We start from the raw sequence: 20044 nt of genomic DNA on the forward strand, positions 1-20044 counted from the left end.
CACCAGGTGAAAACAGAGGGAAAAAGGCCTAAAAAAAGAAAACAAATACAGCCATCACATCTAATGATTGGTAAGCTACAATATATTCAATTTTTTCAAGGGATATGGTTCCATCTCTTCCCCTAGTAAAAACACTTCCCACACAGTGTAGTAAAACACTGGTTAGGCACACAGTTAACCCTTTTATTGACCCTGATGTTAACCCCTTCCCAGCATATTTTTTAGCACTGATCACTGTATTAGTGTCACTGGTCCCCAAAAAGTGTCAGTTAGTGTCAGAATGTTTGCCGCAACATGGCAGTCCCGCTATACATCACTGATTGTCGCCATTACTAGTAAAAAAACAATAAAAAAAATATATCCCAAAATCTTTAGATGCTAAAAATTTTGTGCAAACCAATCAATATACGATTATATACGCATGCCCTTAACATGGGGGGTGGGTGCTTTGAGGCAGGGGGCCCTGCGCCCCCCCACCCCAAAGCACCTTGCCCCCATGTTGATTAGGACAAGGGCCCCTTCCCGACAACCCTGGCCCCCCGCCTGCAGACACTGACAACCAACGGCCAGAGTTGTCAGGAAGGGACCCTTGTCCTCATCAACATGGGGTCAAGGTGCTTTGGGGTGGGGGGCAGGGTCCCCGCTGCCCCAAAGCACCCACTCCCCATGTTGAGGGCATGTGGCCTGGTACGACTCAGGAGGGGGGTGCTTGCTCTTCCCCACCCCCTTTCCTGACTGGCCAGACTGGTGCTCGGATAAGGGTCTGGTATGGATTTTGGGGGGGACCCCATGCAGCATTTTCAGTGTGGGTTTCCCCTTAAAATCCATACCAGACCAAAGGACCCAGTATGCTCATGAAGGGGGAACCCATGCTGTTTTTTTCTTTTAAAATAAAATTGGCGTGGAGTTCCCCTTTATGCTGAAGTTGCATGCCAAAATCGGATGAGTTAATACAGAATCCGACATTGATCCGACTTCAGAAAAAAAGTAGTGCGGGAACTACTTTGAAGTCGGCACGACTTAAAGTCATGCCAATATGAATGGTAGTCATTCAAAATCATGGAGAATGACTTGTTATGGGATTTTGCAGTCCAAAATCATGGAACAAGTCGTATGTGTGAAAGGGGGCTTAACCCCATACACACTATCAGATTATCTGCTGATTTTTGTCTTCAGATTTACCAAAACCATGTAGTAGAAGGGCCTGCCTGATTGCATACAAATTGAAACTCCTAAGGTTTGACCTCATATTATATGGGTTTGGTAAATCTGAAGACAAAAATGAGCAGAAAATCTGATAGTGTGTTCCTGTACTACTTTTAAAGTCGGAGCTACTGCAGTAGCGTATATTAAGACAGCTCCATTGACTCACATTCATTTTTCTACAGCGCGACTTGGAGGCGACTTGAGGCGACCTAGAGCGACCTGAAGTCGGATCGCAGTCGCCCCCTGTGTGAACAGAGCCTTAGGGTTTTTTTTTTCTTGGGATGGTGTGTGTGATCAGCACAAGGCCAATTAGCACTGTCCAGACAGAGGGTCAGGAGTCCTGCAGCCTCATAGGACGATCAGGGTACAATGAAAACCCCTCTTACAAGCTTTAACCAGACACTGATAGAAGTCACAAGACTGCTACTGTTTATACTGCTGATGAAATACGGTATTTAACAGTTTATATTTACTAAAATAATTGCATTTCCATGTTCTGTGCACTATGGGAGACCAGATATAGTGAATGCAGGGTCCTGGGTTTAGTAACATTTTAACCACTTACCGACCAGTCGCTGCAGTTGTACTGAGGCAGAATGGCACGGCTGGGCGAAACAACGTTATGTAATGTCCGTGGTCACTAGGGGTGCCCCCTGCTCGCCCACGGAGCCGATGTGAGTGCCCAGCAGTCGCGATCTCCGCCGGGCTCCCGCGATCGATTGGGGCACACAGGAAACCGGGATCTGAGGGGAGAAGAGACAGATCGTCTGTTCATACAGAGTATGAACAGACGATCTGTCATCTCCTCTACACAGTCCCCTCCCCCCTTCAGTTAGAACACACACTAGGGAACACAATTAACCCCTTAATCAGCCCCTAGTGTTAACCCCTTCCCTCTTAGTGACATTTTTACAGTAATCAATGTATTTTTATAGCACAAATCAGAAAATAAAGAATAACTAATAATACCTAACGATTAAGTTATAGGTATTGGAATTTCCTTTCAAATTTGGCTGTTAGTGAACATAACGAATACAAGATTATCCGAAGTTACGAATTATCCGGAATTACACATGTCTAGCTGAGAGCCTGAGCCGGCTGCTGATCAGACATCTGAGTGGATCCCGAAATTATTGTTGGGATCCCTGCAGAGCCTGGATCGGCTCTGCGCTGTCGGCTAACAGCGGGATTTAGCCTACTGTCAGTTGAACCTGGGTCACATGAGTGTAGCACTAACTGCACCCCTGTGACCCACAGGAGAAGAATGGCCAAAAGAGCTTAAGTGTCTCCTTTAATTCTGTTTCATTCATTTGAAAGCTGTATTTTAACTACTAAAGCCCCGGACCATTTGGCTGGCCAAAGACTAGAGCACTTTTTGCGATTCGGCACTGCGTCACTTTAACTGACAATTGCACGGCTGTGCGACGTGACCCCCAAACAAAATTGATGCCCTTTTTTCCCCACAAATAGAGCTTTCTTTTGGTGGTATTTGATCACCTGTGCGTTTTTTATTTTTTTGCGCTATAAACAAAAAAAAGACAATTTTGAAAAAAAAACATTCTTTTTTACAGTTTGCTATAATAAATATCCCCCAAAAATATATAAAAAAAGTTTTTCCTCAGTTTAGGCCGATACGTATTCTTCTACATATTTTCGGTAAAAAAAAAATCACAATAAGCGTTTATTGATTGGTTTGCGCATAAGTTATAACGTCTACAAAATAGGGGATAGTTTTATGTCATTTTTATTATTAATATATATATTTTTTACTAGTAATGGCAGCGATCAGAGATTTTTATCTGGACTGCGTCATTATGGCAGACACATTGGACACTTTTGGCGTGATTTTGGGACCATTCACATTTATAAAGCGATCAGTGCACTTAAAAATGCATTGATTACTGTAAATGTGACTCTCAGTGAAGGGGTTAACCACTAGGTGGCGTTGCAGAGGTTAAGTGTGTCCTAGGGAGTGATTCTAACTGTGGGGGGAGGGGTGTGTGACATGACACTGATCACCGCTCCCGATCACAGGGAGCCGTGATCCATGTCAGTGTCACTAGGCAGAATGGGGAATTGCTTGTTTACATTAGCATTTCCCTGTTCTTCCTCTCTGTGAGACGATCGTGGGTATCCCAGCAGACATTGAGTCCGCGGGACCTGCAATCACACTCATGGAGCTTCCGGTGGGTGCGCGCACGCCTGCAAGCCACCACTTAAAGGGCAACGTACAGGTACATTAATCTGCCTGTATGTGCCCTTCTGCCGCAGTATATCTGCGTGAGGCGGTCGGAAGTGGTTAATTGGCTGTCCCTCTAAACTATAAAAAAAAATGTATGTAAAGAATTTTTTTTTTTTATCTATGTGATACCCATAAATCATCATAAACGTCTAATGTTCCCCTAATACACCTAACAACAATTCCATTTCCAACACCTCTTCCATTGTCACGCCCAGAAGGAAATAATAAAATGCTCTTGCTATATAGAGGGCGTGATTTATGAGAGTCATATAAAACAACTTTACCCTGCGTAATAAATCAGAACATGTAATTCTATATAGCTGGAGGTGCCAGTGGAGTCCTTGCTTTGTTCAGGAAAATGCTCCATAGCAGTTTCGTAGATACAGTACTGTATATAACAAGCAAAAATCTGTAATAATAATAGGACACATCAGAATTGGTGTTAAAGCAGAGGACTCTATAGACAAATAGTGATAGTGTCATTCATATACACCTTCCATATTTGTTACCCTACACCAGACTAGCAGCTCTGTGGTTCTCAGGGCTTACTAAAGCCCCATACACACATCAGATTTTCTGCTGATTTTTGTCTTCAGGTTTACCAAAACCATGTAGTAGAAGGGCCTGCCTGATTGCATACAAATTGAAACTCCTAAGGTTTGACCTCATATTATATGGTTTTGGTAAATCTGCAGGAAAAAATCTGCAGAAAATCTGAGTGTGTATGGGGCTTAACACTGCATGTATGCAGGAAAAGGTATCGCTTTTTTGTGCATTGTTTTGCTTCACGCAAAAGGCAGATAATTCATTTCAGTGGGCTTCCCTATGTGTGACAAATGAAACTCTTGCACCTTTTTTGTGCATTTTTGTAAGCAAGCATTATGCTGCGTGTAAAAACCTGTGTCTTGCTTGCTGTGTTTGGTGTGCCTTTGACAAAGGCACCACAAGTGCAAAACACGTTTTGGAAAAGCATGAAATATCTCAAGATTTTTTCGCACAGTGTGAAAGCAGGAACTGCAGTCCGCTCACATAATTGACATAATAAAAACATCTTTACCGTTCTGAAGCTTCCCTCCAATCACTTTGCATATTATTTTATATATACTGTGATTCTGTACTTGCCAAATATGCTGCAGAAATCTCCCTCCACTGAGTCTGGCTGCAGCCATATTAACGTGGGCAGCTGAAGCTGCTGCCTGGTCACTTCCTGGATCTACACAAACACAGAGGCATGCCTCCAGCTCTGCATAGGGTTGCCACCTGTCCAGGATTCACCCGGACAGTTCGGGTTTGGAATCATGTGTCCAGGTTTCAGACTGCCTGAAACCCGGACACATTATTTAGACTGGACTATGGCTTCCCAGCAGGGTTGCTGGCTGCAGTTGTCTAAGCTGAGAGTGTCTATTACACTCTCTTTCATGCTGCGCAAAGCCAGAACTAACAATCCCCCCACATATAGATGGGAGAGGAGAGAGGGCTTGATCTGCACCTCTTCCTCCCGGCTCTACCCCTCTGGGTCTGCCCACACTCCTCAGAAAAGGAAAGTGTGGGTTGGAAATTTGAAGTTCAGCAGCCTCAGATACACCTGGATGAGAGGTGCTGATTGCCAAGGGGTGAGTGAGCTCACCATCCATCCCCGTCTGTGACTGAAGTCTCCTCCTTCTATCTCCTGCCTCTGAGTGGGTACACTAAGGTAAATCGGGGTTCTCAGAGCACCCCTTATATCAGAGCTCCCTTTTACACCTGAGGCCACAGTGTTCCCCCTTCAATCAGAGTCTGCTCCATACATCAGAGTTCTCAGTGTCCCCCCTTAAATCAGGGTTCCCAGAGGATCCCTTATGTCATATTCCCCAGAGTTAGCCCTTACATCAGAGTCTGCAGAGTCCCCCCTTTCAGTGAAAGTAAACTCTACAAGTTCAGATATAAAAGGGGGAACTCTGTGGACTCTGATGTAACTTCATATGATTAGAAATGTTATTTAATAGCAAAATATATGTATAGTTTATTCTACAAAAAAAAAAAAGAATACCCATAAAGTGTTCGGGTTTGGCTTGAAGAAAAGGTGGCAACCCTAGCTCTGCAGCCCCTGCATCTCTCATTGGCCCTCTTATGACTCATCCCTAGGGTTGCCACCTGTCCAGGATTCATCCAGACAGTTCTGGTTTGAAATCATGCGTCTAAGTTTCAGACTGCCTGAAACCCAGACATATTATTCAGACCAGACTATGGCTTCCTAGCAGGGATGCTGGCTGCAGTTGTCTAAGCCAAGAGTGTCTGTTACACTCTTTTATGCTGCCCAAAGCCAGCACTAACAACCCCTCCCCCCAAATACAGACAGATGGGAGAGAGGGCTCAATCTGTACCTCTTCTTCCCACCCCTACCCCTCTGTGTCTGCCCACACTCCAAACCCCAGCTCTGTGCCTCAGTAAAGGAAAGTGTGGGCTGTAAGTTTGAAGTCCAGCAGCCTCAGATACATCTGGATGAGAGGTGCTGATTGGCAAGGGGTGAGTGAGCTCACCATCCATCCCTTTCTTTGACTGAAGTCTCCCCCTTTCTCTCTCCTGCCTCTGAGTAAGTACAGTAAGGTAAATCAGGGTTTTTAGAGCACCCATTACATCAGAGTTCCCCTTTACACCAGAGGCCACAGTGTTCCCCCTTACATTAGAGTTCTCTCCGTATATTGGGGTTCTCAGTGTCCCTCCTTTAATTAGGGTTCCCAAAGCATACCTTATGTTAGAGTCCCCAGAGTTCCCCCTTACAGTTAATGGGAACTCTGCGAGTTCAGATTTAAAATGGGAACTCTGTGGATAAAGTCGCTCTGTCCCTCTTTCCTCCTTATTTGTCCTCATATTGGTCTGATCTATATAGTTGTATATTAAATGCACTTTTTATATTTCAAAAAGTGGTTCCCAATGTTAAACCTTTCATCCAGTTTCGAATATGCTGCATTTGTAAATTTCAGAAGCCAGTATAAAGGAATAGTAGTGGTAAAAAAAAAAGCATTTGTGGGTTTAACTCTTTTTTTTTTTTTTTTTGTATAATTCTCCTTTAAGGTGGCGTGGCAGGGGTTTAACCACCTAGGAGAAATGTTCTCCTGTGGGGTTACCTTGCAGGCACGCTCCCAAGTCCAGCATTCAGCGTCCATAGATGCCAAATGTAGGATCAGCCCCTCCCCCCGCCGCCTGCGTCATTGGGTTTGACAACAGCGGAAAAAAAAAAAAGCCGCAACAGCTTCGCCTCCGCGGGAGGCTCCCGCCGAGTGACGCTTCTTCTGAAGACAGCTATAGCTGAGGGTGGGGCCACTTGGTCACGTAAACGGGCAACCCCGCCTCCCTCTGATGTCACGTGGCCTTCCAGACATGATGTATATTTTGTTTTGCAACACCACACAACATTGTATTGTGTACTGTGTACACCACCAGAAAAGTAGTAGCAACTGCACTACGGCTGCACTGTATTGTAATTACAATTTTAGATCTAATATTTCACAGCAGGGCCCATTCCTGCACCCAACAAGAGTATCTGTGAGGGGTTACAGTGTTCTGGTACCACCAACACCTAAGGCCCAATTTTCTGCAGAGTATATAGGGCAGGTCGTATAGTATATATGCTTCTGTTCAGAGAATACAGAGAATTTTTTTTGCATTGATATATGTCCCCTGAGGCAGGACCCAGGTCTCCAAACACTTTTTATGGCAATAACTTGTATATAAGCCTTTAAAATTAGCACTTTTGATTTTTCATGTTCGTGTCCCATAGACTTTAACTGTGTTTGCGTGTGCGAACACATTTTTTGCATGTTCTGCTGCGAACCGAACCGGGGGTGTTCGGCTCATCCCTATTCTCTGGTACAACCTGTGTTTCAGGCCATCCCTGCTGCGGCTCCAGTCTCTGTGCAGGCACATGCCTTGAGTATTACCTCTAAAAGAGGTATGTCTGGTTCCGCTCTGCTTTCCCAGCAATTTGGGGGCAATCCAGTCCAATGCAGAGGGTTTCTCAAGCAGGTTGAGATATACTTTGAGATGCTGCCCCAGGCGTTTCCCATAGACAGAAGAAAAGTAGGCTCTGTGATATCTTTGCTTTCTGAGAGAGCCTTGGCCTGGACAAACCCTCTATGTTACATGGAAAAACCTGTTGTCTTGAGTTACCCTGAGTTTGTGGCTCCTTTTAAAAGGGTATTTGACGTTCCCACATGATCCACTTCTGCTTCCAAGTGCTTCATTTCCATCAAGCAGAGTACAAGAACTGTTGCAGATTACACCATTGAATTCTGTACTCTGGCAGCAGAGGTTGCTTGGAACAATGAGGCCCTCGTGGCTGCTTTTTCTCATGGTCTCTCGGATACCATCAAGGATGAGATAGCAGCCCGAGATATACCCACTGAGCTGGAGAAGTTGATCACGTTTGCCATCCTCATTGACTCCAGACTCAGAGAGAGCGCTTGCGGAAACCTCCTGTACATTTGTCTCCAAGATTTGCAGTCCCACCCTTGCCTCCCTCACCTCCCATGCCTCCTGGTACCGAGTAGGTCAGTGAAGGTGAACCCATGCACTTGGGCTTCATGCGTCTCTCTGCAGATGAGAGAACCCTTAGGAGGAGGGAGAGATTGTGTCTTTATTGTGGCCAGGAAGGTCACTTTTTGAAGTCTTGTCCTACCTGTCCAGGGAACGCCCGAACCTCAAGGTCCTGTCACGGACAGACCTTAGGTGGCATTGTTTCATCCCCAGTTTATCCAGAAGAATAAGCCCCTGGTTTCGGTTTCCCTTTGGTTTCCCTTCGGTTACCCTTTGTTGGACTGAGTCGTCCATCGAGATAGGGGCTCTAATCGACTCTGGGGCTTCAGGCCTGCTCATTGATGCTGCCTTTTTATCGAAGCACTCAAGTTCTCTGCAGCTGCGTGATACTCCACTTGCCTTTGAGGCTCTTGGCGGGAGACCTCTACAGCCTGCCAATGTGACTCATGAGACCGTTCTGTTGTCCATGGCCGTAGGGGCTCTTCATCATGAGATAATTACATTACAAGTTATTTCCTCACCTAAGTTTCCACTTGTTATTGGTTATCCTTGGTTACAGAGGCACAACCCCTCTTTTGATTGGCTCCATGCTAAGGTTCTCTCCTGGTCGCAACAATGCAGTAAGACATGCTTCCTGAAAGTAGCCAAGGTCCTGTGCACCTCTTCACTCTCCTCCCTGCCAGAGGAGTACTGCGATTTTAGCAAAGGTCAAACCGGTAGTTTGCCTCCACATCGGTCATATGATTGCACAATTGACCTTCAACCTGGTGCCATACCCCCATATAGCCGGATTTACCTTTTGTCGGTCTTGGAGGATAAGGCCATGGAGGAGTATGTTGCAGACGCACCTTCTCGAGGTTTCATCCACAAATCCTCATCTCCTGCTGGTGCTGTTTCTTCTTTGTGAAGAAGAAGAGTGGTGAACTGAGACCTTGTATTGATTATAGGGGTATCAATTTCATGATTAAGAATGCCTATCTGATTACATTGATTACAGAGTTTTTCAAGGGAGCGTTTTTTTACGAAGCTTCTTTTGAAAGGGGCATACAATCTTGTGAGGATTAAGAAGGGCTGCGAGTGGAAAACTGCATTTAATACCAGAACAGGCCATTATGAGTACCTCATAATGCCTTTTGGCCTTTGTAATGCCCCGGCAGTTTTCCAGGAATCTATTAAAGCGGGAGTCCACCGGGACTCCGCGTTTTTTTTTTTTTTAAAAGCCAGCAGCTACAAATACTGCAGCTGCTGACTTTTAAATAGTGACACTTACCTGTCCAGCGCGCCCGCGATGTCGGCACCCGAAGCCGATCGCTCGCTCGTGCTGCCGCCATCTTGGGTATGGGAATCAGGAAATGGAGCCTTTCGGCTTCATTTCCCGGTTCCCTACTGCGCATGCGCGAGCCGCGCGGCGCAATCCGGACGGTCCCCGCTGCCTCTGGGAGCTGTGTGTTTCCCAGCAGGCAGCGGGGCACTTGCTGAAGGGGGCGGGCGCTTGCGGAAAGGGGCGTAACGTACGCCCCTTTCCGCAGAGAGCTAGCCCGGAAGTGGGTGCAGTTACCTGGATTATCCAGGTAACTGCACGCCCCTCCCCCCTGAAAGGTGCCGATTGTGGCGCCGGAGGGGGGGGGGATTCCGATGAGCGGAGGTCCATTTTAGGGTGGACCTCCGCTTTAACTATGTTTTTCGAGATTTGTGCAGCTATGTAAGGTGGTTTTATCTCAACGATATCCCCATATTTTCCAAGCCCCTGGAGAACCATCACACAGATGTCTGTCGTGTGCTTTAGAAACTAATAAAGAGCAAACTACTGTTTTTTTGATGGACACAGAGAAACTTTCAGCGGTCCTACAGTGTCCCCGACTTGTGGGTTTACATCCTCTGCAGCAAGTTCTTGGCTTTGCTAACTATTATTCGTTATTCAGTCAAGCCCCTGACTGATATGACTAGAAAGGACGATAACCCACAGAGTTGGTCTCCGGAGTCCATTAAGGCCTTTGACAGTCTCAAGCCTGCATTTGTTTCTGCCCCTGTGATAGCACATCCTGATCCTACGTTACCTTTTATCCCTGAGGTTGATGCTTCTGAGACTGGAGTTGACGCCCTTCTGTCTACTTCTGAGAGCACTATGTATCCTTGTAGCAGCTTTTCCAAGAAATTGTCACCTGCGGAGTGCAATTACGAGATTGGTGACAGAGAGCTGTTAGCAATCATTTTAGCTCTGAAAGAATGGAGACATCTCCTTGAAGGTACCACTGTGCTAGTTCTCATTCTTTCTGACCATAAGAATCTCACATTCTTGTCTGAGGCTAAATGCTTCTCTCCCAGAAGGGCGCGATGTACTCTTTTCTCGTCAAGTTTCAATTACATTGTCTCGTTCTTACCTGGTACTAAGAATATAAGGGCTGACGCTTTCTCACAACAATTTTCCTCCACTTCAAAATGGAGTCGGTTCCGGTTCCTGTGATTCCTCCTGATTGTATTCTAGCTACGGTCCACACCAGTCCCACTTCTCCTTTGGGTGACAGAATTCTTGCTGCTTAGGTCCATGCTCCTCCTGAGAAACCTTGTGACCGCTGCTTTGTCCCTGAGAGTATCTGTACTGCTGTGCTCCAGACTTACCATTCTCCCAAGACTTTAAAGAATCAACTCCATTTCCCAACAATTCTGGTGGCCTAGTCTATGTGCTAATGTAACCGCCTTCATAACTGCTTGTTCTGTGTGTGCTCAGAGTAAGACTGCACAACACCTTCCAGTAGGCCTCCTACAACCCATACTCAATGGAGAAAGGCCCTGGACCCACCTGTCTATGAATTTCATTGTGGAGTTACCCAACTCCCAGGGCAACACAATTATCCTTATGGTGGTTGACCGGTTCTGGAAAATGCATCATGTTCATGGTCATGTTTAACATTTATGCAAACTGTAGTCCCTTACAGTCTGCTCACGCATAAAAATGACTGTCAGGCAGTCTCCTCCTATCCCCCCCTCCTCCTGAGTGGAGGCCGAGTGGCTCTTCGCAGGCTATCCTGTATTCACAATAAGCACCCGATCTCTGTAGATTGCTCTCCCCAACTGCCATTGCTAAATGTCCTCAAAACAGGTCCAGGTCTCGCTCTCTGGCACCCAAAAGGGCTTGGAGATGTGCAAGTAGTCCCAGAGCATGTCATTCTCCCACTCTCCCCGGGAGTTCTCAACAACATCCTATAATCTGGGGAAGGACATATGGGTAATCCAGACCCCACTCCAGAGCAACCTTTCTCTGTAACTCCCAATGGAATGGGGAAAACCTGGGCAGCTCCTTAGTTCTTCCTTTTCCCGGCAGGACACAGGCACCTTGGGACCTCACAACTCACTGACAATATGTAGGGTCTGTGTAAAAAGAGCTGTCTGTGGCTGACAAGGGCTCTTGCGGCTTCTTCAGGTCCCACCACTAACTCTGGCCCATCTCCACTCTCAGATTGGACTTGCAGGACTTGGGAACCTCCTATCTCTCATTCCTTCACTAAACTATCACTAGGGGATGACCACTCCGCCAGTCTCTCCAGGGATTCAAATTCAGCAATCTGAGAGAACCCCAATCAATGGCCCTTTCCTTGCATTCCCTGTCCAGCTCACCTGGGGGTGCACCTCCTCTAACACTGGCTCCTTTTGGACTAGGATGGCTAATGACACAGGGGCAGCCGACATTTCAGGGACTTTATCTGGTTCCTGCAGTACTCACAGTCTCCAGGTTCCCGACCAGGCCACAGGCCATAACAGACTCCTCCCGATGCCCTCTTTCTTTGTCCTCTTCCCTGCCTTATAGGGATGATTCCAGGCTCTTTCTGGCCTTCCGGGACTTCCGTGGCTGTAAGTGACATAGGGGGTTATTTACGAAAGGCAAAACTACTTTGCACTACAAGTGCAAAGTGCATTTGAAATTGCACTGAAAGTGCACTTGGAAGTGCAGTCGCTGTAGATCTGAGGGGGACATGCAAGGAAAAAAAAAACAGGGCTGGGTGGCAAGGGACCATTTGCCCACTAGGTTATTACTGATTAGATATGTTGGGCTGCTGTATTACTCTCTTACCTTGGCCCTCTGGGTCTTGTCTTTTATTCTAAACTAAATAAAACATTTGAAAAAAAAGATATGTTGGGCTGGTAGCTCTGATTGGAAATACTTCTAAATTGGGACTTGGCTTGGAGAGGGACCCATAGTCAGTGACACAGGCTGGGCAATATATTGCTACCTGCTCCACATTCAGACCTGTAATCATAACATCTTGTAGGGGCACATTTTTCTTTTGCAGCTCTAAGCCCTTGTACACACGGTCGGACATTCCGACAACAAAATCCATTGGATTTTGTCCGAAGGATTTTTTCTGACGGATTTTGTCCGAAACTGGTGTTGCATACACACGGTCAGACAAAGTTGTCGGAAAATCTGATCGTTCGTAACGTGATGACGTAATTTAGTTACGACGGGACTACGTTCAGGCTAGTAGCCAATAGCTTTGGTCTAGGAATTTGATCTGAGCACGCGTGGCACTTTGATCGGAATTCTCTACAAACGATCAGACAAAGTCACATCGGATTATGTTGTCGGAAAATTTTATAGCCCAGCTCTAAAACTTTGTCGGTCAGATATTCCGACGGAAACAGTCCGATGGAGCCCACACACGGTCGGATTATCTGACAACACGGTCCGATCAGACATTTTCCATCGGAATGTCCGACCATGTGTACAAGGGCTAAGATGTTATGCTAACAGATAAAGAAAGCTGCAACGGAAGGGGATGATGTGAAGGTATGTGTCACGGTAAGCCATGACCTTTAAGATCACCTATCTTTCTCCTTGCCCACCAATCAATGTGGCACCATGGCATCCTTTGCATGGTATACTTTGACTTAGTCCACAGAAATCTGTATCTGTATGAAATGGCTAGCTAGGCCTCTTTGCTGGGTCCTTGAATGGTTTGCCCATCAGATCAGGGATCCTTTGTAAACATATGCTTACCATTGATTGTCCCGATCCCAATCCAGACTGGGGTAAATCAAGCAGCTTATCACCATTAAACCATCACTTAGAAAAGAGTCAAGCAGCTTTCTTGAAGCCCTCTAAGCACCCTTTAGTTCCAGTGTGAGAGTGTTGAATACAAATGATAATGGAAGCGCTGGCCGTGACAAACATTTAGTCAGCTTCAGCAGTCATTTAGCAAACTCGGGGAGACTGATGCTTACTAAATGCTTAGTAATTATCCACTGAAGCTTACTAAATAGCTGCTGAACATTGTGGTCATCAGACTACGTGTGGGAAATGCCCTTAATGCCCAATGAGGGTTTTAGGGGAAATGCTTCATATAAATTCAGTGTGCAGGGAATCAGTAGGTTCCAAGTGTCTTATTATTTCGTTAGCAAAGCAGCCCAAGTGAGAGTAGAAAATCATGTGCCCTGCATGTCACACCAGTGAGAAGGACCATGGAAGCAGCTGCCTCTCTACACACCCAACCATAGGTGTGCGCAATATATTTCATCAGGGTATGCACCCCAAATGTATTAAAACATAGACGATGTTAGTAGAGCAGTGGACTTGTCAGTAGGGCAGTGGATGGCGTCAGTAGTTTTTTATTTTCACTTCTTTTATTTATTTTTGTAAAAAAATTTTAGGAGCCCCGTTGGGGGGCTTTGGTGATTAGAGTGTGCCTGGCACACCCCCTGCGCACGCCTATGCCCCCGACTAAGTGACAGCTAGAGCTCACCGCTCAGCAAGGAACAATACATTTTGCTAATTGCTAGGCTCTAGCTGTGACTCAGCAGGGGGTATGGTAGAGTGTTGCAGAGAGACTACTGCTTCCACAAAGAGTGCATTGGATACTTCTCTACAGCATAGTGCTCCTCTGAGAGTAGAAGGGACAATCTCAGATGTTCTGCAGTGTGCATACAGTAACCGTGAAGAGTGCCACGAGGAGGATAGAGCAGAGTGACCAGGGACATGACTCAGTGTGCCCTGTTATTAGCAGGTTGGTGTGGTCCTGACTAAGCCGTGATGTTGCTGCAGTGGAAGTCAAGGTTGGTTCTGTCTGTGCTGTCTGCTAGGGGTGCCTGGTTCATCACTGTGCAGAAGTACACCTCATTTGGCAGGAGAAGCAGTTCCCATAGATGCAGGGCTGGTGCAAGGATTTTTGACACCCTAGGCGAACCCTAATTTTGCCACCCCCTTGGCTCCACCCCTGACTCCACCTCCTCCCCCCTGCCCATGTATACCCCACCTTTTTAATGAAGTGCCCATCAAATGTAGCCGCACCAGCACCCATCAAATGCAGCCTCACCAGCACCCATCAAATGCAGCCTCACCAACGCCCATCAAATGCAGCCTCACTGGTGCCCATCAATGCAGCCTACCTGCGCCCATCAATGCAGCCTCACCAGCACTCATTAATGCAGCCTCACTAACACCCATCAATGCAGCCTCACCAACGCCCATCAAATGTAGCCTTACCAGTTTCCATCAAATGTAGCCTACCAGCGCCCATCAATGAATGTTTGCTTGTTTCTATTCATTTGGGAGTTGGGACATAGACATAGTACTCCACAGCGCCTCTGACACTATGTGCGAAAAGAGAGGCAGCTGCCTGCTGATGCTGAGACTTAATTGCTTGCTGCAGAGAGAACAGAGTAGGGCAGGGCGCTCTAGGCAGAAGGGCACCCTAGGCGGCCGCCTAGTTTGCCTAGTGGTAGCACCAGCCCTGCATAGATGCATTTTAACTGTGTATTTAGCTCTAACTTAAAAAAAATACATGTATTTCTTGACAATTTTCCAGTCTGTGCCCCTGCTGGAGTGATTCACTTTCTATGTTGTCTTGGTGATCATTGTCACAGTACAGAAAGTGATGGGAAATCCACAATTATTGATTTGTCACAGGAACAAGAGGTAAGGGTTAATCGAGGAAACCTGTTATGGTGACTGCAGTCAAAGAGAAAATGTTCTCTCGCTTTGGAGAGATCTCCTCTTACTTCCTGTTGTATCACTTGGACAGGAAGTGAAAAGAAACATTCCCCAGAGGACACACACAGCAAAAAACAGGGTTTTTAATTAAAAAAATTTAATAAAAATATTTTGCGTTTAAACTTTAAATAATTGATATAATATGGATTTAATTAATGGATTGGCTTATCGGGTTTCTCTAAGCTGATTGAGCTGAGTTGTTCATGTTCCGTACCCACCCCACACACACACTTTTGGCCCTTTTTTATTTTTTTTTCCCTGTGGTGGTGGGGTTTTACCTTGTTTTGGTAAGTATCCACTCCCACTTTAGTTGGATTGCCAAGGCGATTTGTAGCTGGTGATCTTTATTTTTTTGGAACAGGCTAAAGATCCTCTTTACTGCAATGTGCAGCACACCCTTACGAGTTGAGCTCCTTCCTACAACGGTAGTAGAATTTTCCCATATATGAATAAATGAACCGTCCCTATACACTCTCCATGGTTCTGAAATGACTTCGCTCATCCTACAGATGGATACTCTTAAGCCAGGTACATACTATCCATTTTATTTTCATTCAGCCCACTGGCTGAGGACCGAGGAGCTCGCTGTACTAACTTGACAATGTTAGTACAGCCATTGAGCCATTGTGCTCTGATGGGAGACTGCCCTCCCACCAGAAAACACTGATTTGGCCATTGGCTGCCAGCACCAGTCGGTTGCCTATCAGATGCTGGTTTTCCAGCAGGCAAGGCTGGTGTACACACAGCCCGAATGTCAGCCGGTTTCTGTTGAACCAGTCAATACCACCTGATAATCAGCATGTGTGTACCAGGCTTTATTACTGTCACCCAAATTCTTAGGAAGACATATAATGTTGTTATGATCCTAAACTAGCAATGAACTGAAGAAGAAATACTTGTTACAGCAGTACATTAGCTTATTGTTAAACACATCAGCTTTTGTAAGAAAAATAGAAATGGAAGGCACGCACACCTAGTGCATTACCAAGATAATTTAATAATAAAAATGTTTTATTTAAAAGTGGTTACTCACAAAACGCAACTGACAAAAGGCCATAAAAACAATGCATGGACATGCACAGAACACGCGGTACAGCCAACACGTTTCGGGGGCGCACCCCTTTCCTCAGAGCTAGGCTACATCAGCTTTTGTAACCTTACAGAGCAGATCAATTTTTATATTTTCACTATGGACCTGTCTATACTTAAAGTGATATTAACGCTTTTTTTTACATTAAAATAACAAGCATGTTACCTGCTCTGTGCAGTGGTTTTGTACAGAGCAGCCCGGATCCTCCTCTTCTCAAGTCCCCTGCCGGAGCTCCTGGCCCCTCCCTCCTGCCCCCAGAGCGAGCAGCTTGCTATGGGGGTACCCAGGCAGCAGGCTTGCTCCTGACCCGCTGCTCTGCATGTCAGTTCACACACCAGGTTTGCCCCTCTCCATCCTCATTGGCTCACTGGCTATGATTGACAGCAGTGGGAGCCAGTGGCTCCTGCTGATGTCTCAGCCAATGGGGGGGGGGAGTCCCTGGGGAGCCTAGGCCCCCCTGCACAGCGCTGGAGGATAATCAAGTTTAGGTAAGTATTAGGGGGGCTGCTGCACAGAACCAGAATGCATGAAGATAAAAAACCTTGAGTCTTTCTAACCACTTTAAAATAAAGTAGTACATATGTTTCTTTTTAAGACAAACACAGGTTCCTTGATGATTTTGTCATTAAAAAAAGTTATTTTCTTTTTCAAGATGAAACAATTTAACCCCCTCCCAACACCAAACCCCCCACCCTCTGTATTTACAAAGACAGTGAAGGCATTTATTTTGAAATCTTGCACTTTTGTATTGCAGCAGCAAAAAACATTAACATACAAAATGAATTGAAAAATTCTAAGGGAATGAGAAGAGAAAGCAGATGATTACAGTGTTTGAAAATGAAGATTACCCCAAATTCCTTCACTAGTTCACCTATTTCTGTCTATTTCTGTCTTGACAGCCGATGACTGCCGACTTCTCTGCAAGTTACCCAAAGTGAAGTGCTTACGCAACGACCAGAGGGAAGGTATGGGCTAATCACCAAAAACATTTCATGGCATTACCCGCAGGATGTGGAAACCTTGCAAAAAGATCTGAACAAATGAATGGGGTGGGCAACTACATGGCAAATGAGGTTCAATGTAGAAAAATGTAAAATAATGCATTTGGGTGGCAAAAATAGGAATGCAATCTACTCACTGGGGGGAAAACCTCTGGGGGAATCTTGGATGGAAAACGACCTGGGGGTCCTAGTAGATGATAGGCTCAGCAATGGCATGCAATGCCAAGCTGCTGCTGACAAAGCAAAGAGAATATTGGCATGCATTAAAAAGGGTATTAACTCCAGAGATAAAACGATAATTCTCCCGCTCTACAAGACTCTGGTCCGGCCACACCTGGAGTATGCTGTCCAGTTCTGGGCACCGGTCCTCGGGAAGGGTATACTGGAAATGGAGCGAGTACAAAGAAGGGCAAAAAAGCTAATAAAAGGTCTGGAGGATATTAGTTATGAGGAAAGGTTGTGAACACTGAACTTATTCTCTCTGGAGAAGAGACGCTTGAGAGAGGATAGGATTTCAATATACAAATACCATACTGGTGACCCTACAATAGGGATAAAACTTTTTCGCAAAAGGTAGTTTAACAAGACTCGTGGCCACTCATTAAAATTAGAAGAAAAGAGGTTTAACCTTAAACTATGTAGAGGGTTCTTTACTGTAAGAGCGGCAAGGATGTGGAATTCCCTTCCACAGGCGGGGGTCTCAGTGGGGGGGCATTGACAGTTTCAAGAAACTATTCGATAAATACCCGAATGACCACAACATATAGGGATATACAATGTAATACTGACATATAATCACACACATAGGTTGGACTTGTGTCTTTTTTCAACCTCACCTACTATGTAACTATATGAAAGAAAGGAGATCCGATGAATGTGGGAAAATTGTTCTGGAGCCGTTGATAAGCCCAGAAGAATTTTTATCCTGGCAGAAAGTGTTTGGAACAGCTATAAAATGACTTTAAACTAAAGTGTAATACAGTTTTATTAAACCAAAACTTCAGTAAAAATGAATAGCCAATTAAAAGATAAAATTTAAAAATATTAAAACAAAACAAAAAACGTTTTGCTGCAATTCTCACCTTCTATGGCTGCTACCAAATACATATTGTGATTTTTGGGGATCTGAATCACTAACCAGTCATGTCTTTAAAAAAAAGTGTCCCACAACAGGGTTTAAAGTCACCACCTGCTCCAGGGGTTCAGAAAAGGTCTCAGCAGCCAAACAGCCCACAGCTCTTTCACATCTGTGTCCTGTTCCACACAAGCCCTTATGGACACCTGTTGGCTGCTTCCTGCTGTTTTCAGACCTCTCTTGCAGATGGGTTAACCCTTTCAGGTCCACGGTACCTATTATCAGGGTTCGAGGCTGCTCTTTCCTCTCAAAGCCTCTGGATTCTGGGATGGATTCATATCAGGATTTAATAATCCTGGGAAAACTTCAAATCAGTTTTCCCTCTTTAACAGATCACCCTGGGACCCGGCACGGGTTAGTAAGTACTCAAAAACTGTTTCTTTTGTGATCCATAACCCAAACAATAGCGTCACTTCTCTACTTTCCAGGGCCAATTCTTGGCATCCTGTGCAATATATAAATATAAAGAAAAATTGATTTGAAAAGGTTAACACTTGATAAGAGTGTCTAATAAGTAAATAATTATTAATAAATATTAATTAAAGCTGAACTTCATTTTTGAAATTAACCAGATATTTAATGCATATGTGCATATAATCTAAATGTGGGATTCAGCCAGCCTGGGAGGTCTTTAGCCCTTGCTTATCCTGCTCCTGTTTCAGGGCCGGGACAAGGGGTGGGCAGGAGGGATGGCTGCCCTGGGCACTGTGGTATCATGTGAGGTGGTGGGACAGCACAAGGAGATGAGGGGGAGGGTATTTTTGTTGGAAGGGGGAATTTGGGGGGCTGCAGGGGATAAGTATTGTTCTTGGAGGGGAAGTGGGGGGGGGGGGGGGTATAAGTGGTGATTTAGGGGAATTTGTGTTGGGAGGAGGATGGCGAAGAAGATTTGTGCTATGGGGTGGAATTGGGTGAATTTGTCCAGGGAGCGGGGATTTGAAGTGGTGGGGAGAAGATGTGTACTAGGGAAAATTTTAGGGGGGATTTGTGCTAGGTGGGGAGAATTTTTTTGGGTGGTGGGGGGGGGGGGCTGAGCTAGGGGAATTTAAGGGATGAGGAGGGCAAAAATTAGTGGTGAGATGGAAGATTTCAGCAGGAGGGCAGAAATGTACTGGGAGGAGGGGGAATTTATGCTTAGGGGGTAAGCATGCAGATTAGTGCTCAGTGTTTGTATAGAGAGATTTTTTGCTGACATATAAAGCTCATACATCTTGAAGGGGAGGCACAGTTTGGTATGTTCGCCCTGGGCACTAGATGACCTTGTCCTGACACTGTCCTGTTCTGTCCAATGCTCTCTAGTCTGTCCCCAGCATTCAACTGGCCTGGGATGACGTGAGACAGAGTCTCCGACATGTGAACTAACGGTGGGTATTGTCCCCTATGTCACTAAATCTACCTCTCTCAGTATAATCACTGCCCACTAGAGGCAGCCAAGTATAAGGAGTGGAGGTGTGGCAGGTTAGCTTTAAAGTGGTAGTAAATGCTCTATGTTATTTTAACCTACAAGTTGGCTTATAATAAAGCCTATCTGTAGGTAGAATGAATATCTCCTAAACGTGCACCATATAGGAGATATTCTGGGGAGCAGCAGCCAGTGACATCACTGGCGCATGATTTCTGAAGGAACAGTATACCCGCGTCGTTCCTTCAGAGCCCTGTGCTATGCGTGCGTGGGAGTGATGTCATCACGGCTCAGCCATTGCAGCCTGTGAACCCTGAAGGAAGGCAGTGTGAGGATTTAAGCATCTGTGACAGCAGTGACAGCATGCCGCTGGAGGGCTCGCCTCCTCAAGGTAAGTCTTTCATAATGTGATGCGTAAGTAAGTATGTAGGTCTTTCATAAGTAAGTCTTTCATAATGTGATGCATAC

General features: G+C 45.6%; 1 protein-coding gene across 1 annotated transcript in view; it reads left to right on the top strand.

Moving 5' to 3' along the window:
* Positions 1 to 20044, top strand: part of GALNT14 (polypeptide N-acetylgalactosaminyltransferase 14) — a 716679-nt gene that overhangs the window by 509964 nt on the left and 186671 nt on the right. Inside the window, exon 5 of the mRNA XM_077485880.1 lies at positions 16938 to 17003. Coding sequence (XP_077342006.1) covers positions 16938 to 17003 — 66 coding nt within the window. The remainder of the gene's footprint in view (positions 1 to 16937; positions 17004 to 20044) is intronic.

This window comes from Lithobates pipiens, unplaced genomic scaffold (assembly GCF_037356315.1).
Source record: "Lithobates pipiens isolate NorthernLeopardFrog02 unplaced genomic scaffold, aLitPip1_a1.2 Scaffold_18, whole genome shotgun sequence".
Taxonomy (NCBI): Eukaryota; Metazoa; Chordata; class Amphibia; order Anura; family Ranidae; genus Lithobates; species Lithobates pipiens.